This window comes from Trachemys scripta, chromosome 16, assembly GCF_013100865.1.
Source record: "Trachemys scripta elegans isolate TJP31775 chromosome 16, CAS_Tse_1.0, whole genome shotgun sequence".
NCBI lineage: Eukaryota > Metazoa > Chordata > Testudines > Emydidae > Trachemys > Trachemys scripta.
Genome location: NC_048313.1, coordinates 3,022,394 through 3,048,273, shown reverse-complemented (window position 1 = coordinate 3,048,273; position 25,880 = coordinate 3,022,394). Strand labels below are relative to the sequence as shown.

Below are 25,880 nucleotides of genomic sequence, written 5' to 3'. Positions count from 1 at the left end.
GGAGGGGCTGGCTCTGGGGGGCAGAGAGTGGGAGAGGGCATGGGATGAGGGGCTGGTTCTGGGGGGAGTGGAGAGGGGGGCTGGCTCTGGGGGGCAGAGAGTGGGAGAGGGCATGGGATGAGGGGCTGGTTCTGGGGGGAGTGGAGAGGGGGGCTGGCTCTGGGGGGCAGAGAGTGGGAGAGGGCATGGGATGAGGGGCTGGCTCTGGGGGGGACAGGAGTGGGAAGGATCATGGGGTGGGGAGAGAGTAGGGGGTTGGCAGGAGGGAGCATGGTGGGGGTAGGGGGCTAGCCATGGGGGGAGTGTAGATGTTGTGGGGCTAGAAGTAGGGGACTGGCTATGGGGCAGGGAATAGGGGAGGGCTATAGGAAGTGTGGGCTGGAGCTAGCTATGGGGGAGCATGGTTGTGGGGATAGAGGTGGGTTCTGGCTATGGGGCAGGGGAGGGCTATAGGGAGCGGGGTGGGGCTAGCTATAGGGAGCGGGGTGGGGCTAGCTACAGGGGAGCATGGTTGGAGGGCTCGAGGTGGGGTCTGGCTATGGGGCAGGGGAGGCTATAGGGAGCGGGCTGGGGCTAGCCACAGGGGAGCATGGTTGTGGGGCTAGAGGTGGGTTCTGGCTATGGGGCAGGGGAACAGGGGAGGGCTATAGGGAGCAGGCTGGGGCTAGCCAAAGGGGAGCATGGTTGTGGAACTAGAGGTGGGTTCTGGCTATGGGGCAGGGGAAGAGGGGATGGCTATAGGGAGCGGGGTGGGGCTAGCCCCAGGGGAGCATGGTTGGGAGGGCTAGAGGTGGGTTTTGGCTATGGGGCAGGGGAGGGCTATAGGGAGTGGGGTGAGGGGCTGGGCGTAGCTATGGATGGCCTGTGCTTTAAGTCCTATAGTTTAGTCTCCGGGAGCTGCTTTCCTGGCTGCTACGGAGGGGAGGGGTCTGCTGGGGCTCCTCTCCAGGCTCCCTGGGGAGGGTTATCTGTGGGGTGGGGGGTCAGCCCCGGCTGGCAAGGCCTGTGGCAGAAACTCCCTTTGCCTCGTGGTTTGGCGCGGTGAGAGGGTCGGGCCGGGGCCGTGTCCCATGCGTGGGGCTGAGCAGACGGAGTCTCCCCCCGCACAGAAGCTCCTCCTACAGGTTTTGGTTTTGCAAGGTTTGGTTTTCCCTTTTGGGGCGCTGGGCGAGCTCTGTGTTTGCAGCTCGTGGGGTGCAGAGGGCTCTGTGGAAACACTGTCTCCTGTGTCTGTAATTTTCACTTCATGCATCTGAAGAAGTGGGGGGGGGGTTACCCACGAAAGCTCATGCCCAAATAAATCGGTTAGTCTTTAAGATGCCCCTGGACTCCTCGTTGTTTTTGTGAATGCAGACTAACCCGGCGACCCCCCTGATATTTAATAAGGGAGTTAGAGCAGGAATGGGGGAGCCAGGACTCCTGGTTCTCTGCCAGCTCTGTGACATAGGGCAAGTCGCTTCTGCTCTCTGTGCCTCAGTTTCCCTTTCTACAAAATAAGGTGTGGATTTTTTGTTTTGTTTTTTTAACCTACCCCCTGGGAAGAGAACGGGTGCAAGCAGATGACTTAGTTGGGGTTGGTCCTGCTTTGAGCAGGAAGTTGGACTAGATACCTCCTGAGGTCCCTTCCAACCCTGAGATTCTAGGATAAGCCCAAGTGCTCCTCAAAGGGCTTTGAGATCCTTGTGCGGAAGGGACTGGCTGTTGGCACTTGCGATCGCAGAGCCGTGACCCAGGAGCTCCTGCCACATGCCGCGTGCTCAGGCGGAGGACGTGCCTGGAGATGGCCATCCAGGCCTTGAAGTAATCGGCTTCTGACTCGGCCTCGCGGAAGGCGTGTTGGGTGAGACGCTGGTTGTGCTTTGTCCCCTCTGGTTCTTGGTTCGAGTCCATCCCGCGGGCTGGAAGGAGAAGCTAGGAAACTCCCCAGCACAGAGCAAGCGACCGCCCTTGGGCACAAATCTCCCCGATCGTTCCCATTGGGAGACCCCTTATCTAGCTGCCTGCGCCGCCCCGGGGAACTGATTTTACAAGCCTGGGCTCTTGGGCACGCTGCTGTTAAAACCAGAGCAAAACTCCCAGCCAGTGGGGTGAACCCTGGTGGGATTCAATGCTGTTAAATCTGCGGTTTGAAGGATCTAGTAACTCGCCCCCTCACATGAGCAAAAGGGATTCAAGATCTGGGTTCAAGTCTTGGTTCCGCCGTCGGCTCTCTGAGTCATTTAGTCTTCGTGCCTCGATTTCCCCAACTGTCAAAAGAGGGCTGCCCTTGCTATTTAGCTGCAAAGACCTTCAGGGCAAGGACAGTCTTGCTACGTGTCTGTGCAGCGCCTGTGGGGGGAGGAAGGCTGATCTCGGTCGGGGTCTGTGCAGCACCTGGTGTGATAGACCGGGGATCGGATGGGGGGGACTGCAGAGCGGAAAGCGAGGAACAGGCTTTCATTCTGAGCCATCCCCAGCACAGGTGGGGTTGGGGGTGTAGAAAAGACCCCGCATAGTGGGTTACAACTGCATGGCTCTGGTGAGCATCTAGCAAAACCCAGAGCTTCTAGCCTCTAGGTTGGCAAAAGCCGAACTGGCTGGTAAGCGAGGGCGGCGGGTGGAATGAGTTGGCGGGATCTCAGATGAACGCCCAGATGGGCATATCAACAAGGCAGGTGCCCAGTCCAATGAGAGTGGGGCAGTTTAACGAGGAAACCACAGTTTATAAGCAACCAGCATGCAAAATAACCATGGGGGGGGGGTTGTAACAGGGTGGAGGTTCCCCCAGAACTGTAGTGGGGTTATTGGACAGGAAGGTACGCTGCGTCGCATAGCTTCAGGGGGGTTGCTTAGCACAGATTTGCCTGTGGTGCAAGCTACTGCCGGGGGTGTCCAGCGTCTGTATTTAGTGCCTGACCCCGCCTGTCTGGGTGCTGATGCACCTTCTAATTTTAATCACAGCTTCCCCGGCCCCATGCTGCCGTCATCCCTTCTTGGGCCTTGTATAGGTCGGCCTTAGTCAGTTGGGGGCCTAGCCGGCACGCACCCTGGAAAGTGATCAATACGGGCTGGGTTCGCTGGCTGGCGCGTGACCTTGACTCCCTGATGCAACAGGTGGCCCGGCTTTACCCATGCTAGAATATCAGCGCTGCCCGGGGCAGGCCGGAGGGCTCCCTGCCAGCTGCATGCGGGGCTGGTGGAAGGGGCTGGATGGAGACCAGACTCCCAAGAGATTGGCTTAGCCACCCAGCCTTTTCTGCATCTCTCCGCTTGTGGAGTTGCATGCATGAGTGCCAGCCACCTCTAAGGCCATCGGGGGCAAACATTATCCGGTGCGGCTGCAACACACCAAAAGCTCGTGTTGTCTGGCCAGATCCCGTGCTGTAAACTGCGGGGTTGTGAGGAGGGGCTGAGCGGTGCTGACTGGAAACTCTTCATCAGCGTCCTTGTAGAAGAAAATGCCGCTTTCATGGAAACTGACGTCTTTCTGATCCTGTCAGTTTCATCTTTTTTGTTTTTTTTGGTGGGGTGGGGTGGGGGGGGCAACAAAAGGAGCATTTCAATAATCTCAGAACATCCTGTTTTGACAGTTTTGAGACGGAACATTTTTATTTTTTGCCCTTTCAAAACAAAATTCATTTTTTTTAAATATATTTTTAAAAGATGGTTTAAAGGTCAACATGGGAACAAAACACTTTGACCCAAAACAAACTGTATTGTTTGGTTCAGGTTTTTTGTTGGTTTCAGAGGAACTTTTTTTTTTCTTCTTTGTCTCAGAACAGAACGATTTGAAATCCCAACATTTCAAATTTCTACCCAGCTGTTATTGAGGTCCCACCTGGCTACCACTGAATCTTCCAAGATATGGGGGCGGGGGGATGTCACAGCGAAACCCCTGTCTGAAGCTACCTGTAGCAGCCTTTCATAGGACTGGAAGGGACCTCGAGAGGTATCTAGTCCAGTCCCCTGCACTCCTGGCAGGACCAAGCACCATCTAGGCCATCCCTGACAGGTGTTTGTCTAACCTGCTCTTAAAAATCTCCAATGATGGAGATTCCACAACCTCCGTAGGCAACTTATTCCAGTGTTTAACCATCCTGACAGTTAGGAAGTTTTTCCTAATGTCCAACCTAGACCTCCCTTGCTGCAGTTTAAGCCCATTGCTTCTTGTCCTATCCTCAGAGGTTAAGGAGAATCATTTCCACCCGGGGCAGCTCCAGGCACCAGTGCAGCAAGTGCGTGCCTGGGGTGGCAAGCCGTGGGGGGCGGCCTGCCGGTCGCTGTGAGGGCGGCCTGTCTGCGGGAGGTCCGCCGGTTCCACGGCTTCGGCGGTAATTCAGTGGTGGGTACGCCGAAGGCGCGGGACCGGCAGATCACCCGCAGAAACGCCGCCGAATCCGCGTGCTGCCTAATTGCCGTGCTTGGGGTGGCCAAAAAACCTAGAGCTGCCCCTGTTTCCACCCCTCGTCTTTGTAACAACCATTTATGTACTTGAGAACTGCTCTCATGTCCCGAGCCTCGCTCTTCTCCACTCTAATTTTTACATAAGAGGTCACCACGGGTGAAAAGTGAGCTGAGCTAGTTTTAAGACTTCCAGCCTTAATAATAGGAGACTCCCTCAGTAACGGGGGAGGGACCTTAATTATATGGCTAAAGAGCTCCAAAAAACCGGGTTCCTAAAATTAGATCTGGCTGGGGAATGTTTCGATGAAAAATGTGGGCAAAAAGTCCCCCACAAGCAGCTTTATTGAGAGCAAGACTGTTCCTGGGGAAAGAGTCAGTCCTGATGCATTTCCTGACTCGCTGTTGAGAATTTCAAAATGGTCAGAACGGGACTTTTTGTTTCAGCCGTTTCCAGGTTTGTGTCTTAGTGCCAAACGACTCTGTGTTTTGCAATTTAACTTTGGTTGACGTTAAAAGGGCCAAAATCAAAATATTTTAGGAGTTGGAGAAAGGTTTCGATTGACCTCCACTCTGCCTCGAATGGAATCGTTTTGTTCGTCGGTCACAATTTTGTTTTGTGTGTGAATTTGATTTTCCCCCACCACCCAAAAATCCTCATAGAATTTCCTTCCCTTCCCTTCCCAGCTCCACCTCAATCCGTGTGCACAGGTAGATATTAAGGCTCCTACAGGACAAGTTTGACCATCAAGCTGTTTTTCTCCTCCTAACACTTTACCGAGGCCTCTGTTTCTAGGCTCCTCTTCCTGAAAATCTTTCCTGCTACATCTGCGCTTCTCCATGTGGGGGGATCGGAAAGGGGGTGGGGGGGGAACAGAGGCTGCTTCCCACGCTGGGTCCCCACAGCACAGAACTCCAGGTGTCCCGCTCTCTCGCTCACCTGCGTGCCCGGTTCCTCCTCCACCCGTCTCCGTAGCAGGAGCCCGAGCCAGGTGTGCGGCCTGGGGCCTTGTCTCCTCTTGATGGGAACTTGAATTGGGATCAAGTCCCCTCCAGCGCTGTCCTCACATCTCCGGTTTGCTTTGGCAGCAGGGAGATGTTTGTCTTGGGGTTGCCTGAGGCTGTGGGTTCCTGGAGTAGGTCTGGCCTGGGGATTTGCTGCACACGAGAACCATGTGGGGCTGGGGGAGATAGTATGCTGATAGACTCAGAGGGGCCGTTTATATGGCCGCTAGAGGGATTGGAGCGGGGGAGCATGCAAGGCAGGCATGGTGCTAGGTGCTGTACGGACACATGTGTAGGGGGACAGTCCCGGGCCCAAAGAACTTACGGTCTTGGCTAATGACCAAACGCAGTTGAGGGGATTGGGGCTAGAACCAAGATAACCATCTTCCTGGCTTCTTAATCTGATATTCCCCACCCCCGAGCTCTGATCCTTGGCTTTTATCTGGCATTTTCATCCATTGATCTCGAGGCGTTTTACAAAGGCAGGCAGGGAGCATTCTCCCCCTTTACAGAGTGGGGAAACTGAGGCATGGAGCCGGACAGGGATTCACTCGTGGTTCCCCCAGCCGCAGAGCCAGGAATTGAACCCAGGCCTGCTGAGTCCTAGTCTAGTGCTCGTACCACTAGGCTGCGCTGCCTGAAGGGATGGGAGGGGAGAGTGGTGTGTGCTGAGGGTGGAGGTGGTGGCGCTATTGTAGGGGTGCATTATGGGGGGGGTGTAACTCCACATCCACCTCTTCAAGGTCTCCTCCTGCCCCCTCCTCTTGTGCATCTTGGGGGGGCTCTAAGGTACCAGGCCCTGAAAGCGTCCGGCTGAGTTCATGGTAGCATCTGCTCTGCCCTCCACCACGGCTCCCCCAAGGTAGCAGCAATGTGGCAGAGGTGACACAGCGCAGACCGCGCCCTCACCCCATGCATGCCCCAAGACCTACCCCCACCCCGCTTGCTCCATTCCACCCCCCCCCCCATGCCAATGCGATGCAGATCCAGATGTCTCTGTAGGGTAGGCAGAGCTGGGGGGGCGGAAATCAGGAAATTAGCAGGGATTTTCCCCCATCCCACTCTCCTCCCCCACCCCCCTCGGCCCATTTCCAGGCAGAATCCTGCGCAGTACAGGCGGTGGGAACCCACCCAGGCGCTGCCGCCCGGGGCAATGAACGCGCTGTCCCAGGACCCGGGCCAAGGTGCAAGAGCAGCATGTGAAGGGGAAACGCCAGACAGCGCGCTCTCCTCAGGTGTGGGAGGGCCATTAATGGATTTAAGAGGCCGCTTGTGCCAGGGAAATCAGGGTGGGGGGGAGGCAGGCCTGGTCCTTTCATTCCCCTCCCCGCATCCTTCCCAAATTGGGAGGGGTCAGGCTGAGGACCTGGAAAGGGGGAATCTCTCTGGCCAGAGTCCCATTTTGCTGGAGCAGAGAGGACACCCTCCACCCCCAACCTCCTGCTCTGATCTTGTTGAACCTAGCGCTGGTGAAAGAGACAGAACTTTGAGCAGCCGGTTTCTGGCCCTCGCGGCACCAGAGAAGCTTCCAAATGTCTCCCAGGGGTGCAGCCCCATCTGCCTGAGTCTGCAGGCAGCCCCAGTGCCTCCGCGGCTCCTCAGCGCATCTGCTGGTCAACGCCAGCCGGCCCAGTTTTTTGGCAGCATCCCTGGGCCTGGGAAGAATTGGAGCCGGTGCTTGCTGCATGAGGGAACAGGCTCTGGGGAGCAGTGGGGTACATGGGACTGGGAGCTAGAAATGTAAACTGGGGGAGGGGTAGCCTAGCAGGAAGGGACCCCTCCTCTTCCGCCTGTCACATTTCACAGGGTTTTGGAGTAGCCCAATGGAACTCTGCTCGAGGCAGGGGCATGTGGATTGGTAACTAGGTGAAAGCACAGGTAGATATTTGCTCCCCCCCCCCCCCCCGCTAGGCCAAGCCTGGGCTCCCCCTCGACCCCACCCCTGTACACTCTGCCTGTGTCCCTCGGTCCTGACCCACAGCCCCCTGCTAGCCCAGCCCTGGGATCCCCCCTCAAACTCCGTAGCATCCCCTTCCCTGTCCCTGTAGCACCGGGGAGGGGAGGGCTGGAGATTCGACTCTCAATCACCTGGTTATTAATAATCTATCCTCCCCTTCATTGCTTAAAAGCCTCTTTTGGGCAGAAATCCTGAGGGGGGGGCACAGAGGGAAGGGGTCTATGATCTCATCTTCAAGATTGAGTCAATTTCAGCCCCATGGATTATTTCTCCCCAACCCCCCTTTTCCCTTCTCAGGCTAAGGGCCCCCTTCATCAGCCTGGCCCAGTCGCTCTCGGCCAGGCCTCCACAGCGGCCTTATACAGCGAAGGCTCTTGTTGTCTGAGGGGGGCAGGGAAGGAAGCGGGGGGGGGGGGGCGCGTGTGGCAGGTACACAATGGCCCTTTGACTCGGTGGCAGGGGCTGAGCCGGGAGCGCATCTCTGTGCCACCAGAGGCCCTAACAAATTACCCCCGGCTGACAGCTGCATGGACCCGTCTGTGTGCGTTGGCAGGCGCCGGCGGCCAGGAGAATCAGCGGGAGTCTTGGGGGCGGGGGGGACGGACACGGCCCTGAGATGGACGGGGCTGGCTTGCCAGGGCCCTGAGCGTGCGGCGGGCGTCTGCCAGGAGCTGGCCAGCCGCACCCGCCTTCCAACGGGGAGGGGACACGCTCCCTGGGGGCGTCCGTCCGCCCCGCTCCAGGGCTGGAGTAGAGGTGGGAAGAGAAATCTAACCAAATATTGGTGTTTAAAGGCATTGCTCTCTAGGGCTGGGCTCCGTGGTCCCCCAGGGGTTGGACCGGCTCGTCAGGGCGGCCGTGCTGTCTCCTGGCCATGGCTGCGAGGTGGTGATGCAGCTGAGGCTGGGCGGGGACAGGGTGCGGTCTCTGGCTCCAGCTGCCAGAATTAACCTCCTGGTGAGAACCGTCCTGAGCGACCCTTGATGAAAAGACAATAACTCAGTGGAGTAGGTTTCCCAGCTAAACGGTAACGAAGCCCAACGGCTGATTATTAATAAACTGCTTGGAGCCTGACTTATTTGTGGAGGTTACGATTGGGGCTGGAGCCCTTGCCTGAGAGCAGGGGGGGGCTCCCCTATTGCATCAGGGGGCTGCCCCCAACTGCTCACAGTCTAACTAGATCAAGTCAGGATCATTATCCCCATCTTACATCTGGGGAAACTGAGGCACGTAGATGGGCCTGGAATCTGGTGCTCTTGGATCCCAGCCCAGAGACTTCACCCCTGGGCCACAGAGGAAGCCGCGAAGCCTCGTATCGGGCACTTTGACTCCAGTTCTTCCACTAAACGTGCCCGTCTTGAGGCCAGCTCCACAAACCACTCAGTGGGCAGCCAGTCCCCCAGCTGGTGGGCGAGGCAAGCGCTCCAGGGCTTGCCCGTTTGTTCATGCGTTTCCTCCCCCCAACTCTGAGGAAGAGCTGTGATCTCCCGTGCCTGGGCCGTCGGGTTGGGTGCAGAGGGGTGCCTGGTGCAGGTGGCTAGGTAAGGAAAGACAAGGGGGTGGAAGGAACGCCCCCCAGGCTGGGATATACAGCATCCCCCCCCCTGCAACTCTCCTGTCCCCAGGCCTGGCTGGGTCAGGGGGGCAGGGATTGCCTGGGGCCACTCCCTTCATCCTGCCTGTCGGGGTTCACTGGAGCCGCAGGCTGGTGCAGAGTAAATAAACCTTGGGGGCTCAACTGCCACGTGGCCTTTGTAACCGCAGCGCAGCGGCCGGGAAAAGCGCGTGTCGGCTCGGGTCCCCAGCCATGACGGGAGCCAGTGGGCCGGCTGTCTCGCCTCTGCTCCCACGCAGGGAGCCCGTGACCCTCTGAGGAGCAGACTGCAGGGCTGTATTCCCGTCTGTGTGCATGTGGGCCGGCTTCGCCCAATGCAGCTACCTCTGGGGTGGAGCAGCTGATTGTACGGGGGTCCCTCAGCCAGTGCTGAGATGCAGCTGCCTCTGGAGTGGAGCAGCTGTTCCTGCAGCAACCCCCCCACTACGAGAGGGAAGTGTGGGGTAGTCGGAGTCAGGACGCCTGGGTTCCCTGGTGAGTGGCAGAGCCAGGAGCTCTCCTTCCCTTCCCCTGCTGTAGGAGACCTCTGATACCTTCCCCCCACAAAGCACCGAGACTGCATGCCTGGAGGAAGTCACGAGCCACTCTTCTGGTGGGAGTGGGGGTGGATGGACTGAGCTGATGTCTTCACACCCCCCCCCTCACTCCCTCTGCTGCTTGCTTGTGAAGGGGGAGGCAGGGCCTGGCAACCTTGGGGCTCACTTCCAGTTTCTTTCTTCTGTTCCTAAATCTCATGCTTCAGGGCTTCTGCTGGCCAGGGTCAGGAAGGGATGCCCCCCCCCCCCCCCTTTTGTTCAGGGAAGGTTTTGTTGTTGTTTTTTAAATATCCTTCCTCTGAACCAGCAGGGATGGGCCCGGTTGGGGAAGGGGCACTAGACGGGGTGAGCTGGGGCTCTGAGGTAGCCCCGATTGTTCCGTCTCTCGCCCGCGCTTGCCTGGCTGGTTCTGGCTTGTGCTCAGGGTCTAACTGATCGCCAGAGGAAGGAATTTCCCCCCCCCCCCCCAGCTCAGATCAGCGGGGACCCTGATGGGGTTTCACCTTCCTCTGCAGCAGGGGGTGCGGGTCACTTGCTGGGATGACCTGGGGTTGGTCTAACTTCCCTGCCATTGGCGGGGCGGGGGAGGGTCTCGGGTGCTGGCGCCCCTCAATCCCTCCTGTTCTGTGCCTGGGGCCAATGGCAGTCGTGTCTGCTACGGGCGGGGATGCTTTGGTCTCAGTGGGGTAGCTGGCTTCGGCCTGTGGGGGCTGGTGGCCTGGGATACACAGCTCGGACCCGCTGCCTGAAGAGTGGGGGACCTGCCTGTGAGCAGCAGTAGAGTGGGGGGTAGGGAGCTTCCCTCATTAATGCCACGCCCTCCCCCCCCAGTGACTTTATACCACACTGGCTAGATATGTGTGTCATGTCCCCTCTAGTGGCTGGAGCCAGCCGCAGAGCTCCGCGCGGAAGGGTGACATCTCAGACCCGCCGTGGCATATTTGGGGGGGACACAAAGGGGAAGTATCAGGGGGTAGCCGTGTTAGTCTGTATCTACAAAAACAACAAGGAGTCTGGTGGCACCTTAAAGACTAACAGATTTATTTGGGCATAAGCTTTCGTGAGTAAAAACCTCACTTCTTGTTGCATCCGAAGAAGTGAGGTTTTTACTCACGAAAGCTTATGCCCAAATAAATCTGTTAGTCTTTAAGGTGCCACCAGACTCCTTGACAAAGGGGAAGTGAATTCTCGGAGAGGTGTGGTGGCAGGGCGTTGAGCTGGGTCCAGGAGGCCTGGTCTATTAATAGTGTCTGTGCGTGGTTTGGGGGGGTGGCACTCTATAGCCGGGTTCTTCTAGCATGCCCATCACCATGGCCTCTGAGCTGCTACCAGCCTCAGTCCACCAGCAGCCTGCGGTGACTAGCATCTGCCGGGTGAGAGCCAGAGGGGAGCGGAGACTCAGCCAGGGATGGACTCGCAGCTGGGGGACTGGAGGCAGCTTGGGGGGCTAGTCCGTGCCAGCTGTCCCAGCTCCTAGCAGGGTGGGGGACCCGTCTCGGGGAGAGGCAGGAGGAGTGATGTCACGTCTGTGTGGCTAAGAGACGCCTTTGATGGAAAGAGACGGCGGGTGTATTTATTAGGGGGGGCTCTCGGTTGGTGTCCTGTTTGCAGCGGGCTGTGGGGGGGTGCCACTGGCCCAGGGCTGGTTTTTTGAAAAGCGCCGTGTGTGTCTAGGGCTCTTCTTCGCGTGAGGGTTTGGGAGCTTCGGCCAGTTCGCGCCCACTCGCCCCCGCTGGTTTATGTCACCGTCCCATCATTCTGTCAACAGCTTTGCCCTTCGCACGGCAGCCAGCACCTGGCCTCGGCGCCCGCCACCCGCTTCGCATGCCAACGCCCGCGGCCCCGCAGGATCCCGGCCCCTTGGCGCCAGGGGGAGGACCTGGGTGGGGATTGTGGCCCAGAAGCATGGAGGCTGCTGGTCTGTCCGGGGAGCAGGTGTGGCACCCGGAGCGTGCCAGGACCTGGGGACAGAATTCAAGCCGTGGACAATGCCGGGTGTTGCAGGGGGGTGGGAACTGGGGTCAGAACCAGCTCTGGGTGGGCTACTGAGAGCCGATCAGACAGGCAGCCTGGAAGCACAGGCCTCTGTATTTCCAAGTGGCCCCATTGCCCACTCCCCCCACCCCAAAAACCCTCAAGTGCCTCTTATCTGCCTCTGGCAAAGGGCAGCAGCAGGGCTTGGGTCGGGGCGCAGCAAAGCCGGGGGTGGAACTGCAGGGGGCTGCGGGTCAGGACTGAGGGGCACCAGTGGAGCTGGGGAGGGAGAAGCCGGGGGTGGAACTGCAGGGGGCTGCGGGTCAGGACTGAGGGGCACCAGCGGAGCTGGGGAGGGAGAAGCCGGGGGTGGACTTGCAGGTGTTTGCGGGTCAGGTCTGAGGGGCACCAGCTGGGGGAGGGGGGAAGCTGGCGGGGTTGAATTGCAGGGGGCCGTGTGTGCCGTGGTTGGGGCACCCGCCTGCGATCACACCCCTGCTCTGCCACAGGCTCCCTGTGTGAGCTTGGGCAGGTCTCTTAGCCACTCCTTGCCTCAGTTTCCCCCTCTCTACAATGGGGACAACAGCCCTGGGAGGGGCTCAGATACTTCAATAATGGGGGCCGGACATGTACCTCAGAGCTTCTTGGGTGACCCCCCCACTGACAGCTCCACTCGCCCCCTGCGGTGGGGTGATAGGATGGAAGGACTCCCACCCACTGTCCGCCCTGCTTCATCTCAATCCACCACTAGGGGTTGTACAAGTTTATTGCTTTTAGGTGTATTACGGTAGCACCTGGGGGCCTGACTTCTGACTGGGACTCCTAGGTGCTACCATATTACACCTAAATGCACAGCACCTAGCGCAATGGGGGGTCCCAGGTCTCCCGATGTGCCAGGCGCTGTCCATTTTTATTGCTATGAGGTGTATTACGGTAGTACCTAGGCACCCCAGTCACAGACCAGGCCCCCATGTGCTCGGTGCTGTACAAACCCTTGGGGTTGGGCATCCAGGATCGAGAGTGGGAACAATCAGGTTCCCCCCAAATCCTGGATTTTCTCTCTGTCCTGTCTCAAGATCCCGCATTGCTTGGTCAGTGACGGTCTCCGTTCCCATGGGCCAGAGCAGTGTGTGAACTTATGGGGGAGGGGGATCAAAGGTTACCTGGCTCCATGCCCTGTGAGCAGGGGGCTCTGCCCCACCAACCCCTGGGCTGGCACACCCCAAGATGGGATCGTGGCAGGGACCCATTTCCTGCCGTGGAACGTCCTGCAGAGCCCGGCTCCTGAAATCTGGGGATTGAAGGGCATCAGTGGGGCAGGGGGACGCTCAGGGCGGGGATAGCAGGGGGCTGTGGGTCGGGTTGAGGGGTATCCGTGGGGCACCCAGGGCTGGGATAGCAGGGGGCTGTGGGTCGGGTTGAGGGGTATCCGTGGGGCACCCAGGGCTGGGACAGCAGGGGGCTGTGGGTCGGGTGAGGGGCATTAGAAAAGCTGGGGGGCAGGAATGGGATACCCAGGGGTGTCATGCATTCCCCCTTACCCATGAGCCCTTTACTGTCACCACACACTTCAGCCCCCGTAACCACCCACCTGGAGCGCTCCTGGCGGGGCGGCCGACCCCAGCTGAGCCAAGCCTGGGAAGGGAGCCGCGTTCTGCCCCGGGGACGCGGGTGGGCCGGGCACCAGACAGACGCTCTCCCGGTTTACAAGCGCAAGCAACAACCTGCCCATTAATCCACCCGAGGACCTGAAACGTTGCCCGCCTCCTCCCCCCTCCAGCCTGGCACTGGAGGTATGGCAGGGCTCCCCTGAGTCCAAGCCATCAGCTGCCAATCCCCCCTCGCTGGCACGGTGCCCCCGGCGTGTGGGCACCAAAGAGGAGATTCTTGTTTGGGGCAAGGCCTTGGGTTGACTGCCTGCCTCTCTCTCTCTCTCCGGCCCAGCTACCAAGTTACCCGTGCCTGGCCACCGGAGACTGGCAGAGGGGCCCAGGCCCCTCTGGGCTGGTGTGCCAATGCCCACTCCCTGGGTCGCTGCTTCCCACTGGCGGGGGAGGAGTGGAGCCCGCTCCCCTTGGCCAAGGTGAACTGCTGGCTTGAGAACCTGGCCCCAGGAGGGATGGGAGCACCCCTGGGAAGTGCCCTTTAACTCGGAGGGGGATCCCCCCCCCGGCCCCCGTGAATTGACAGCTGGGGGGGCGGAGGGGAGCCAGGACACCTGGGTCCTATTCTTGGCTCCCCCATGTGATCTCTTGCAAGTGCTTCCTTTCCCTTGCACTTCAAGATTCCACCCCCCAATAAAATAGGGGGCAAGTCCCTCCTTTCCCCTCGCCAAGCGTGGCTTAACTGACCTCCGGTCATTGAGGGCCTTTGTCAGAAAAGAGCTGGAGGAACCCAGGTGTCCGGGCAGGTCCAAAGGGGGAGAGAACGGCGTGTGCCCGCCGGGCACCTAAAGGGTTACGCTGGCTGCTTTAAGTGGCTGGCTTGTCCTGCTCCCCGCCAGCCTGCGGTCTGGGCGCTCGCTCTGGAAAAAACGCCGGCATCAAGCAAATGAAGTCTGAAAACTTAGTGGCTTTTAATGCCCCCCCCCCCCCCCTTTGCCTGGCGTTTATTTACTGTGCAATTAGTTAAACCAACTCCTGTCCCCCGGCCAAGTCACACAGGGAGCCGGGGAGGAGGGGTGAATTTCAGCCTGGGTCTATGGAGAACTCCAGGGCGGGGCTCCCCCATTTCCTGTCCATGGGGCACCTCCTGTGTTGATAGTCTAGCGAACACCTTGGCCTCCCGTCACCACCTGCCTGGGTCCACGCTAGAGGGCTACAGGCCTCAGGTAACCGGCGACGTGCTCTTTCCGTGGTGGCCTAGTGCTTGGCACGCTGGACTGGGAAGCCGGAGACGCTGCTTCTGTTCCCGGCCCTGCCAGCTGGAAAGCTTCGTGCAAATCATGCCCCCCCCCCGTGCCTCAGTTTCCCCCTCTGTAAAATGGGGTGACTGATGCTGACCGAGCGCTGGGAGAGCTACTGATGAACTGAGAGGCCTTATTCATCCATAGGGCTAGGTTCCATGGGGGGGTTCCTGCTCATGTACCCCTTCCCCCCCTGCAGGGGGCACTCTCTAGTCAGCCTGAATTCAGGGGGGGCGGCTATGAGCTGAGACAAGGGGGCCAGGCAGGGTGGATTTGGGGGTGCAAGGGCTGTGCAGGGAGGATATGGGGGGGCATACAGGGTGGATTTGGGGGGTACAAGGAGGCCATGCAGGGTGGATCTGGGGGGGACAAGGGGGCCATGCAAGGTGGATTTGGAGAAGTGCAGGGTGGATCTGGGGGAGACAAGGGGTTCGGTGCAGGGTGGATTTGGGGGGCCAAGGGGGCCATGCTGGGTAGATTTTGGTGGTGCAAGGGGGCCATGCAGGGTGGATCTAGGGGGACAAGGGGTTCGGTGCAGGGTGGATTTGGGGGGACAAGGGGGCCATGCAGGGTAGATTTTGGTGGTGCAAGGGGGCCATGCAGGGTGGATCTGGGGGGGCAAAGGGTTCGGTGCAGGGTGGATCTGGTGGGGGCAGACATCTCACATCTCTCTCCGCCCCTCCTCTCTTTGCAGTTCATCATCTCGGAGAGCGAGCGGGGGCCGCCATGCCCAGCCGAATGCCCCCGCGAGCGCCACCGGCCCGTCTGCGCCTCCGACGGCAAACTGTACAAATCCCAGTGTGTCTTCCAGCGCGCCCGGTGCCAGGAGCCCCTCCTCCAGGCACTGCCCCGCTTCCGCTGTGGGGGCGCCCACCACGACCCCACCAGTAGGTAGAGCCCTGGCCGGGGGGAGAGTTAAGTTGCCCTCGGAGAGGTTCCCGCTCCCCGATCTGACAGTCCGGCTGGGTGGGGTGGGGAATTCCCTGGCTTGGGAACTGGGTGAGGCCAGGGCTGTAGGCATGGGTCCCTTGCCCCCAGCCCCTGGGCGGACCTGTGGGATCCAGCAGCCCCCCCGTGACCCCCTCTGACCCTCGCCTTTCCCCCTGCAGGCCTGAACCTCACCCGGTGCCAAGAGGATCGCGCAGCCGCCCTGGCCCGGCGCCAGGCGGACTCCATCTACATCCCTGAGTGCAACGAGGACGGCTCCTTCTTGCAGGTAATGGCAGGGTGTGGGGGGGCATGCTTCTCCCCCCCCCCACCTCCTCTGGGGGAGAACTGCGGGGTCCATCTGCACCCCACAGCCTTCATGGAGAACCCCCCTCCTCCCAGCCCTCGTCGGCTGCAAGGGGTGGACATGCTACGCTCTGGCTGTCACCACCCCTGCCCAGAGGTGACCCCCCGCTGTTCACCCCAGATCTCCACTCCTCCCCCCACTTGTATCAACATGGGTGGGGTCTGGGCATGGGGGGGTCCCTGCCACGCAGCACCCTCCAGTGGGGGGGTGGCATGAATGCCATCCCATAGAGCCCCTGTGCAGAAACTGGACAACTAACCTGCAGGGCCATGGGCATGGGGTGCGGCCTCCCTTCAGGGGACCCCGGGAGAGGGGGGCGGATCCTGGAAATGGGGTGTGCTCAATGGGGCCAGGCTCCGCGAGGGGATTGATACCCCCCCCCCCCCCGAGAATTTTTGAGAGACTTGCCCCATCCCGGCCCCGAAAGTCCAAATCTCGCCCCTGCAAATCCCCAAGCTCCCGTTCGGGGTCACCTGCCTTGTGCGTCCCTCCCCGCCCAGGTGCAGTGCCACAGGCAGACGGGCTACTGCTGGTGCTCCACCACCGAGGGCAAACCCGTCAGCGGGACGTCCGTGCTCAACCAGACGCCCAACTGCACAGGTACCTGGCCGCCCCCCAGGCGGAGGCCGATTAAGTTTTTGTGGCCAGACTAAGTGGGGGGCCCCTCCCCGCCCCTTCTGCCTGCGTCTCTGCCCCTTCTGCCTGCGGCACCGCCCATGACCCCACCCCATTTTGCCCCTCCCTCCACAGCCCCACCCCTGTTCCACTCACGGTCATGCCGCCCCCCCCACACACACACACACACTGTGGCCCTGCAGCCCGTTTGCCCCTGTCTGCCCCTCCAGGACCGGAGAAGCTCTGTCCCCCCCTGCCACGGCCCCTGGGTCATCGTGGGGAGTGAGAGCTCCAGTCCCGGGGCTGCAGTGGGGGTTGGGGTGCTGGGCTTTTCCCCCTGCACTTCTGCTGGGGACCAGGGTTGGGGTGCTGGGGTTTCCCCCGCCCTGCGGCTTGGGCTCTGGGCTTCCGCCGCCCCGTGGCGGATTTTTTCCAGGGGCCCCCCAACTGGCCAGGGTCCCTGGGCCAATCCACCACTGCCCCCAGGTTGTGATCCAGGTCCCCCCCTCCCTCCCTCGATGGTGCACACCCCCCCCATACACACATACACCCCGCCTCCTGCTGTGTGCTGGGCCCAGCACATCTGAGCCCCTGGGTTCGGTGCCCAGCTCTGGGAGCGGAGTGGGGTCTAGTGGTTAGAGCAGGGGGGGCTGGGCGTCAGGACTCCTGGGTTCTATGCCCAGCTCTGGGAGGGGAGTGGGGCCTAGGGGTTAGGGCACGGGGGGCTGGGAGCCCGGACACCTGGGTTCGGTGCCCAGCTCGGGGAGGGAGTGGGGCCTAGAGGTTAGAGGAGGGTGGCTGGGCGTCAGGGCGATGGAGATGAATTGTCTCTCGCGCCTCCCCAGGTTCCTATGTGGTGCGACCGTCCTGGCAGGACCCTAACTCATCACGGAGAGGTAACCCCCCACCCAGCCCTCATCCCAGCTCCCCCCTCTCCCCCCGAATGCTGGATCTCCCCCCTTGCCCCACTGCGGTGCCATGACTCCTGCCTGTCCCTCCACAGCCCTGCTCCATCTTCTGCCATGCCCATGTGCGTAGCCTGGCACCCCGGCAGGGCAGCGAGGGGGGGTCCCCAACTGGCAGTCGCTGCCCCCCTCAGAATTCCCTATCCCGCTGAGCTGCGAGTGGGGAGCCGTGAATGGGCACCCTCTAGAGGGAGACCCGGGTACTGCAGCCTGCTTCCTAATGGGTCTTTGGGGGTCCCTATCCCAGACTCTAGCCCTGTAACGTGAGACTGGCCAGCTGCCTACCAGCTCCTTAGAACTGGGAGCCAGGATGCCTGGGTTCTAGTCCCGTTTCTGGGAGGGGAGCGAGGACGAGTGGCTGAAGCAGGAGGGGCTGAGCACCAGGACCCCTGGGTTCTATTCCCCAGCCTCAGATAAGTCACTGCCCCTGCCCCGTGCCTCAGTTTCCCTCTCTTTGCTGGCAGGGGTGGGGGCAGGTGGTAACTACCGGTAGCACAAGGCTGAACAAACATCAGGAAAGCGCCCCGAAGGGCAGGGGCTGAGGCGGTGTGTGCCCAGTGCCCTGGCGGCCAAAATAATGGGGGGGAGCCCTTACCCCCCCCACCTCGCTTGTCCCCAGCAGGGCTGCTGGCGCTGGGGTCTGTGCTGTGAACTCCACTCTTTGGGCGGAATAGATGGCACTAAGACCTCTGTAATAGTGGCCTTCGAACTGTTTTCCTCCCTGAACGCAGAAGGCGGGAGACCCAGGCCCACCCCAGCAAGCCCTCCGCCCCACAAGCAGGAAGGTAAGCGACCCCCCACCCCCAACCCCGACTCCCATTCATCGGGGGGGGGGGGTGCCCAGCTGACGGCACGCACGTCTGCCACTTTGCACTCGTGCCATGGAGGGAGGGGGAGCTTTCACCGCTCCCAGGGGTGCCATCTGAACCCCCGCTTGCCTGGGGCATTCCTGGGTCCCCTTTTCTCCCCTGGGCAAGGCTGCTGCTCTGTTGTTAACCCCGCGTGGACGGGGGGCTGATCTCCTGCCCCCTTTATCCCACAGTTGGCCCAGCCACCCCTCCCTCATGCCATTCCTACCTGCGGGGGATGGTTCCCCCCAAATATAAGGGGCTCTGCCCCCTGGGCCCCACCCGGCACCTATGAAGGGGAGAGCCCCGTATTGCTCGGAGGCATCAGAGGTCTGTGCCCCCTTGGCATCTCTGCCCACGCAGGCTGGGAGGAAACGGGGGGGTGCCTGCTGCCCCCTGGTGGGGGAGCTGGGACATGCGTGGCGGTGGGGGGAATGTTGGGAGGAGGACCCTGGGGGGTTTCCTTCCCCCCCCGCCACCCCCAAATCTCTCTCCGCCGCTTTCAGAGGGGACCTCGCTGCCGTTCCTCATACCCATCATCCTCCCCGACTTCAAGCCCAACCGCACGGTGAAGCGGATTCAAGGTAACTCGGGACGGGACAAAGGAGGGGCTAGAGAACCCGGGGTTCAGTGCCCAGCTTTGCCCCCCAGCTCTCCGACTGCCGTCTGGGCTGTGTAGTTTGGGGTCTTGTTCGCAGGCCCTTCCCTGATCCCCGGCTCTGTCCTGGGATGCAGAGAATCGGGGGTGAGGGGTCCCCTGTTTTCAGCGAGGGATCGTTTTCCTTTGGGACACTCTAGACTGGAGACTTTTTCATATGGCACCAGGTGCCGTGGGGCCCTGGGCCAGGCCTGGCACCGGTGCCATGCAAATAAGAGCCCTAGAAAACTGGCTCTGGGATCCATTGTAAGAAACATAGATGCCACCGAAACCAAATGGGATGGGGGGACAATGACTGGGATTTCGACAGGGGCGTCGACCCCAAAATGGGGTGGGGAAGGGAAAGGGAGTGAGAAGGTTGGTCTAGTTACACTAGAGTGTGGGCTGGGATCCAGGATGCCTGGGTTCCACTGCCAGCTGGTGGAGTGGGAGGGGCAGGAGGGGACTGGGTGCCCGGACGCCTGGGTTCTGATCCCAGCTGCTGGAGTGGGGGGCAGGAGGGGACTGGGTGCCCGGACGCCTGGGTTCTGATCCCAGCTGGTGGAAGGCGGGCATGTGGGGACTGGGTGCCCAGAGGGTTAGAAGGTAAAAAGCCCCCCCCCCATAATACCCCCTGCCCCCCGCATCCCGCAGAGTTCCCTCCGTCCTGCGAGCAGGAGCGGCTGGAGGCCCTCGAGGAAATTCAGCAGCGTCAGCAGGAGGGGACCTTCGTCCCGGAGTGCGAGGGAGACGGCACCTACAAACCCGTCCAGTGCCACCAGGCCACGGGCTACTGCTGGTGCGTGCAGGCCGACACCGGCCGGCCCGTCCCTGGCACCTCCACCAGGTCAGTGTCCAGCGCCCGAGACCGCGTGGCTGTAGGTTGGCATAAACCTCGATCGTCTCCTGCCACCTGGGAGTGGAAGGGGTTAAAAGCTGGGGACGGGGCTAGAGCTAGAGAAAAAACATCCATTTGGGGACCCATTGAAAATTTATGAAAATGGGGGGGAAATTCATTTTTATTTGAATTTTCCATGGGAAATGTTGGGGGGGCTTTTGGTTAGACTACATCTCCCATGATGCACCAGGGCGAGGGAGTCCCATGATGCAACTGCCTCTCCAAGAAGGGGGGAGGCGTGGTATGTCATCGGAGGCGCAGTCTAGTGCAGAGCCTAGCCCAAAGAGTAGGGTTGCCATATTTAAACAGTGAAAAAAGAGGACACTCCACAGGGCCCCGCCCCCGCCGCAACTCCGCTCCGCCCCGCCCCAACTCTACCCCTTCCCTGTCCCCATTCCAACCCCTTCCCCAAAGTCCCCGCCTCAACTCTGCCCCCTCCCCTGAGCACCCCGCATTCCTCCTCCTCCCTCCCGCCCCCCGGGCTCCAGCTGCTGCTGCACTGGGGAAGTTGCTTCGGCCCCTGCCGTGGTGGAGAGCGGCGGGAGCCGGGAAAGTTGGAGCCCGGGGAGGAGGCGGCTGCGTGCTCGGATGCCGCCGCCACCTCCATGCCCCGGCAGATCGGGGGAGTTGTTAGTTTTGGCTTTGCTGCAGCCACTCTCACTCGGGGTCCCCTTACCCTGCCTCCCTATTTTCCCAGACATGTTGAGCTTTTTGGAAATTCCTCCCAGATGGGGATTTGAGGACCAAAAAGCCGGCCATGTCCAGGAAAATCCGGACGTATGGTAACCCTACCATAGAGGAGAATGGGATCCTGAAGCACCCAAACTACAGCTCCCAAGATGCACCACAGCTTCCCCTCTTGAAGATGCAATTACTGCCAGGGAGTTTCTGGCCCTAGTGCAGCATGGGAGATGTAGTCCAGTCAGAGAGCCTCTCCCATAGAGGAATAGGGAAGCATGAAACACCTGAACTACAGCTCCCATGAGGCACCGTGGTAGCTTCTCTGGATTGAAATATTGAGGCCTTCCGCTTTGTGGGTGAAAAATTCAATTTTTCAGCTGGAAACAGACACACTTTTTGGGGGGCAGGGGGAATTCTGTTTTTCAAAGGAAAATGTTTGCCTGAGTCAGGACTCTGATGGCTGGAGCCAACTCTAGGATTACGGTCTCCAGCCGGAGTCACCCCAGGTGACCGCTGGTGCGTGGCGCTGGGCAGACCTCGCGCGTCCACATGGGTGCTGGCAAGGGGTCCCCAGGAACGAAGGCCGAGTGGAGGACACAGAGTCCTTGAGTTGTTGACCATCGGTCTAGTGACCCCAGAAACGTGTGCAGAGAACTTGGGGAGTGGATTTAATGTGGGAACTACTGAATCGCTCAGTAGCCCACACCCGGTTTATGGCTAATGCTAACACTAGTTTATGTGGTCAAGGGAGGACTAGTGGCCAGATGGGGCTGGGAGCCAGGACTCCTGGGTTCTGTCCCTGGCTCTAGGAGGGGAGTGGGGTCTAGTGGTTAAAGCGGGGGCAGGGCGCTGGGAGTTGGGACTCTAATTCTATTCCGGGCTGGTTGGGGGGAGGGATAGCTCAGTGGTTTGAGCATTGGCCTGCTAAACCCAGGGTTGTGAGTTCAATCCCTGAGGGGGCTATTTAGGGATCTGGGGCAAAAATTGAGGATTGGTCCTGCTTTGAGTAGGGGGTTGGACTATGATATGTGACCTGGGCCAAATCCTTCCTCCTGCCCAGTCCCTCCGTGCCTCAGTTTCCCCTCCTGAAAACGGGGTTGCCTATGGGGTATGTGTGGAGGGGGGTTGGAAGCATCGAAAATCCTGCAAAGATTCCCTTTCCACCCCCATTCCTCTGCCCCAGCGCTGGGAGCTCCCAGCGCCACGTGCCAACCGGGAAAGTCCAGGCGTTGACCCATCTCTCTTCCACCCAGGAACTTCCCTCCAGACTGCGAGTCTGATGCCGCGACCAAGAGCGCGGAGATGGGCTCTCTCTTCCGGGACAGGGCGCTGCCAGGTGGGGCGGGGGCATGGGGTACAACCAATGGCCTTGGCACCCTAACTTCCATGGGTAGCCTGGGGGGGGCTCGGGTTCTCTGGCCATGTGACACTCTGCTGTTCCCAGTGTCCTGCCAATGAGCGGCCCCCACGCAGAGGGGAATCTGGTCCTCTTGGCCCCTCTGCTGAGACTGCCCACGAGGGAGCCGGACAAAGCTGGCGCGGTGCCCATGGTTGGGTGAGGAACGGGGCTGAGCCTGTCCTGGCCGGGCAGAGCTCCCTGGGTGGGTGTGGGGGTGTAGAGCTCACAGCCTCCCCTGATGACGGAGCTGGCGCCCTCTAGAGGGGAAAGGCCCCATTCCCCGCCCCCCTGAGCCAGTCAGTCCCCTGCCATGGGGCCAGACAAGAGCCAGCGCCCCCTACAGGGGAAAGGCCCTGTGCCCTATTCCTTGAGCCAGCGAGCCAGTCCCCCATGCTCCCCTCCTGGCGACAGCGGCTTGTAACTATGGGAGCAGCAGGGTGTGTGTCCCTTTGTTCTGAGTTCCCTGCTGACATTGGCTGGGGGGACCGTGGCCACCCCCGGGCCGGACGCTGAATCCGGCTGGCTGCCGCCTCCCCCCCCGAGCATCGTGCCGATGTCTCTCTCGCCCGCCGGGCGTGGGTGACCGGGAGAGGCCAGTAGTGGGGATGAGTCACAGGTGGGCAGCTCCCCAGAGCCCCACATAACCCCCCTGCCCCTCCCCTCTCGACCAGGCTGCCCGGGTCCCAAGAAGGCGGAGTTCCTGTCCAATCTGATGAAGGCCTTGACGTCCGACATGACCCAGTCCCGGCTGATGCCCATCACGCATAGGAGGTGAGCCGGGGGCCCGGTGAATTCTGAAGGGCAAGCCGAGGGCTCTCTGGCGGGTTCTCCCCCCACATTGGGGGCTGGCCCGTTGCTCTGTCGCGACCCCTGCTGGCTGATGGAGGGCTAACCAAGAAGAAGCGGGGCTGATGAGTCCAGACTCGCCCCCTCCCTCCTTTACTTCCCCCAAGAGGTGGGCGGGGACAGTGGCTAGGATGCTGCTTCCCGGGCTCAGGGGACCTGGATTCAAGTCCTAGCTCTGCCACTGACTTGCTGTGTGAGCAAGTTACTGAGTCGTTATGTGCCTCAGTTTCCCCACCTGTACAATGGAGCTAATGGCTCAGCTCTGGTTGGGAGAAGCCTAAAAGGCCTCAGACCCCTCCGCCATGAGCACAGCCAGCGTGTGCCCCCCGCCCCCAATACAACTGGGTTCAAAAAAGACCCTCAACCCCCGGCAGCTGGAAGCCAGGCGTGGCTCTGCCCCCAATCACCCTGTGCTGAGTTACATGGACCGTTGATTCTCATGGGCCGGTCGCTCCCAGGGGGAGGAGGGTGTTTGCAATCCCCTGACAGCTGTTCTTGCCAGTCCCTCTGCCCTAGCCTGGCACTTTGCGGCACTTCCCAGCTGGCGCCCCAAAGTCCCCACAGGGCGGTCGGGTGCAGCAGGAGTCCACGTTGCCCTGTGGTGGCCACGACAACCTCACGGCTCCTGGGGGAGGTGGGGGGAGTTGTGCGCTGAGACTGGGCCTTCGAGCCCCGGCAGGTGACGGTGTCTCTGCCCCCCGCAGGCTGTCGGATCGCACGCCGGGCCCCAGCCTGGAGGAGCGGGCGGCGCGCTGGCATTTCGTGCGCCTGGACAAGGACTTCAGCGACGGGCTGAGCGAGCGGGAGCTGCGGCCCCTCAAGCTCTACGTGAAGCAGCACGCGCGGCCCAAGCGCTGCGCCCGCAAGTTCCTGGAGTACTGCGACCTGGACGCCAACCGGCTCGTCTCCCTGCCGGAGCTCAGGGGCTGCCTGGGACTCAGCTAGCGCTGGGTGTGCATGATCGCCTGGGATCAAGTCACCGCTTTGCCTTCTCTTTGCTGAGATTCATAGACTGAGCTCCTTGAGTCTCTCACTCTACGGCAGGTTTTCCAGCCCTCGACCTTTCCCGGGGCTCTTCTCCGAGCCCTCTGCAACTGATCAACCTTGAAGGTCACCGGCAGGGCTGTGTACAAAGCCGCTTTTCAAAGCTCTGGCTTTGGTTGGTCGGAAGAAGCGTGATCTGCCGGTTAGAATAGGGGGGCTGAGAGCCAGGTCTCCTGGGTTCTATCCCCAGCTCCAGGAGGGGAGTTGGGTCTAGCAATTGACGGTGNCTGAGAGCCAGGACTCCTGGGTTCTATCCCCAGCTCCAGGAGGGGACTGGAGTCCAGCAATTGACGGTGGGGGACTGAGAGCCAGGACTCCTGGGTTCTATCCCCAGCTCCAGGAGGGGACTGGGGTCCAGCAATTGACGGTGGGGGACTGAGAGCCAGGACTCCTGGGTTCTATCCCCAGCTCCAGGAGGGGAGTAGGGTCCAGCAATTGACGGTGGGGGACTGAGAGCCAGGACTCCTGGGTTCTATCCCCAGCTCCAGGAGGGGAGTGGGGTCTAGCAATTGACGGTGGGGGGCTGAGAGCCAGGACTCCTGGGTTCTATTCCTTGGGTCAGTCTCCAAACCTCAGTTCCACTCCTGCCCCTTTGCTGTGCCAACTCTGGGGCAGGGACCCTCTCTCGCTGTGCGCCCAGCACCCCGGGGCCCCAGGCTGCTACCGTAATCCACGCGGCAAACACTTGCATCTAATCGGCGTTTCTCTTTCCCCAGGCGTCTCCTTGAAGAGGGGCGCGCCCTGCTTTGCCCTTCCCACCCCCAGGGGGCGCTGCCTCGCCCAGCACTGCATTCCCACCTCTGATGGCAGACGATTTGCACTGTGAACTGTAGAATGTGGATTTTATTTTTAACTCCCTGGCGCTGAAGAAAGTCGGACGGACCTTTTAGAAAGAAGGCGGGCGGTCGATCTAAGGGATGTGGACGTGCCGGGCCATTGATTTGCACCTGGGGGACTCCGCTGCTGTTCAGCCCTGGTTTTCCTCTCTTCTGTAGATAAGAGAATCCTGCAAAATGCAAAGTGCCGTTAGGGGTTCTTACTTTATTTAACCCCACCTAATCTTTGCTTATTTTTACTATCAGGGGGGTTTAAAATTGGCTCCGACTACTTTATAATCCCTCCACTTCCTTATAAAGCAGAAACTGGTAAGAAAAACAACAACCCCACAATTCTGTAATCTGTGTCCTGAATCAATAAATTATAGAAGTATCGTGGTGATGCCTCGGTTTTTCGCCCACAAAATAGCTACCGACTGCTTTCTTTTCTACCTGGAGATCGCAACGCGTTCTTAAAAGGTTCCCGTCCCTTTTAAAAGTGTCGTTCTCTGGCCAGCGGGGCCTAATGGTCAGACAGGGCAGCTGGCTGGGGGGCCCGGGGGAACTCCTGGGGTCCCTTCCCAGCTTTGGGAATGGGGATAGAGACACAGGGATTTGGTTCGCCCAGAGCCATCCAGCAGGCCAGAGACGGCGTCTCCTGCGTCTGTCCTGCAGCTATGATGCGGTTGCTGCTTTGCGGCGTGAAGCCCTCGGTGTTTTGTTCTGCTTGGCCCCAGGGAAGATCCAAGCGCCCTGTGTCCATGCCAGCCGGGCTCCCCTTCTCTCTCACTCACAAGCTGGAGCTTAAATCATGACCTGTTAGGTTCACTCCCTCCGGGGTACCTGGCATTGGCCACTGTCGGAAGACAGGACGCTGGGCTAGATGGACCTTTGGTCTGACCCAGTACGGCCGTTCTTATGGGGACCAGCCTCAGTCCCTACTGACGGGGAAACTAAGGCAAGGGGAGGAGAAGCCACTTGCCTAAAATCCAGGGGCAAGTTGGGGGCAGCTATGAGCCTAGAACCCAGGAGTCCTGAGACTTAGTCCCCCATCTAGGAAACTGTACAGCCCCCATTACTGTAACAGGAGTGCTTATCCCCTATGTCCCGTCCCCCCTGGTCTGGTACTAGCGATAGAACCCAGGAGTCCTGGCTCCCAGCCCTCCTTGTTCTGATCACTAGACCCCACTCTCCTCCCAGAGCCAGGGATGGAACCCAGGAGTCCTGCTTGTGTAATTATAGGAGGGAGGGTGTTTTTCCAAGGGGCTGAAGCCCCCTCATGCCTGGCTCCTAAAGCTCCGGTGCTGAAGGGAGCCATCCCCTACGGCCATGACGGGTTCTCAATCTGCCCTTCCCAGGTGGTGATATGGGGTGGGGGTTTCCTCTGCATGGGGCGTGGCTCTGTGGAGCCTGTTGCGGATTGTGGGGGAGTTAGGGCCCTGCACCCCTCTTCCCGAGATTCACTG

At 60.4% G+C, this 25,880-nt stretch overlaps 1 protein-coding gene across 2 annotated transcripts in view; it reads left to right on the top strand.

Moving 5' to 3' along the window:
* The window catches only part of LOC117888707 (SPARC-related modular calcium-binding protein 1-like), a 25,150-nt gene extending 353 nt beyond the window's left edge, over positions 1–24,797 (top strand). The window contains exons 2-12 of one of the 2 annotated variants that reach the window (XM_034792343.1): positions 15,067–15,259; positions 15,482–15,588; positions 16,167–16,266; positions 17,127–17,177; positions 17,978–18,031; positions 18,601–18,678; positions 19,386–19,578; positions 21,564–21,646; positions 22,381–22,480; positions 23,260–23,506; positions 24,316–24,797. In XM_034792343.1, the coding sequence (XP_034648234.1) occupies positions 15,067–15,259; positions 15,482–15,588; positions 16,167–16,266; positions 17,127–17,177; positions 17,978–18,031; positions 18,601–18,678; positions 19,386–19,578; positions 21,564–21,646; positions 22,381–22,480; positions 23,260–23,500 (1,200 nt within the window). In that variant the 3' untranslated portion in view covers positions 23,501–23,506; positions 24,316–24,797. Of the gene's footprint in view, positions 1–15,066; positions 15,260–15,481; positions 15,589–16,166; positions 16,267–17,126; positions 17,178–17,944; positions 18,032–18,600; positions 18,679–19,385; positions 19,579–21,563; positions 21,647–22,380; positions 22,481–23,259; positions 23,507–24,315 lie in introns of both variants that reach the window. The other variant, XM_034792342.1, reaches the window with a different exon arrangement.
* The last annotated feature ends 1,083 nt before the right edge of the window (positions 24,798–25,880 follow it).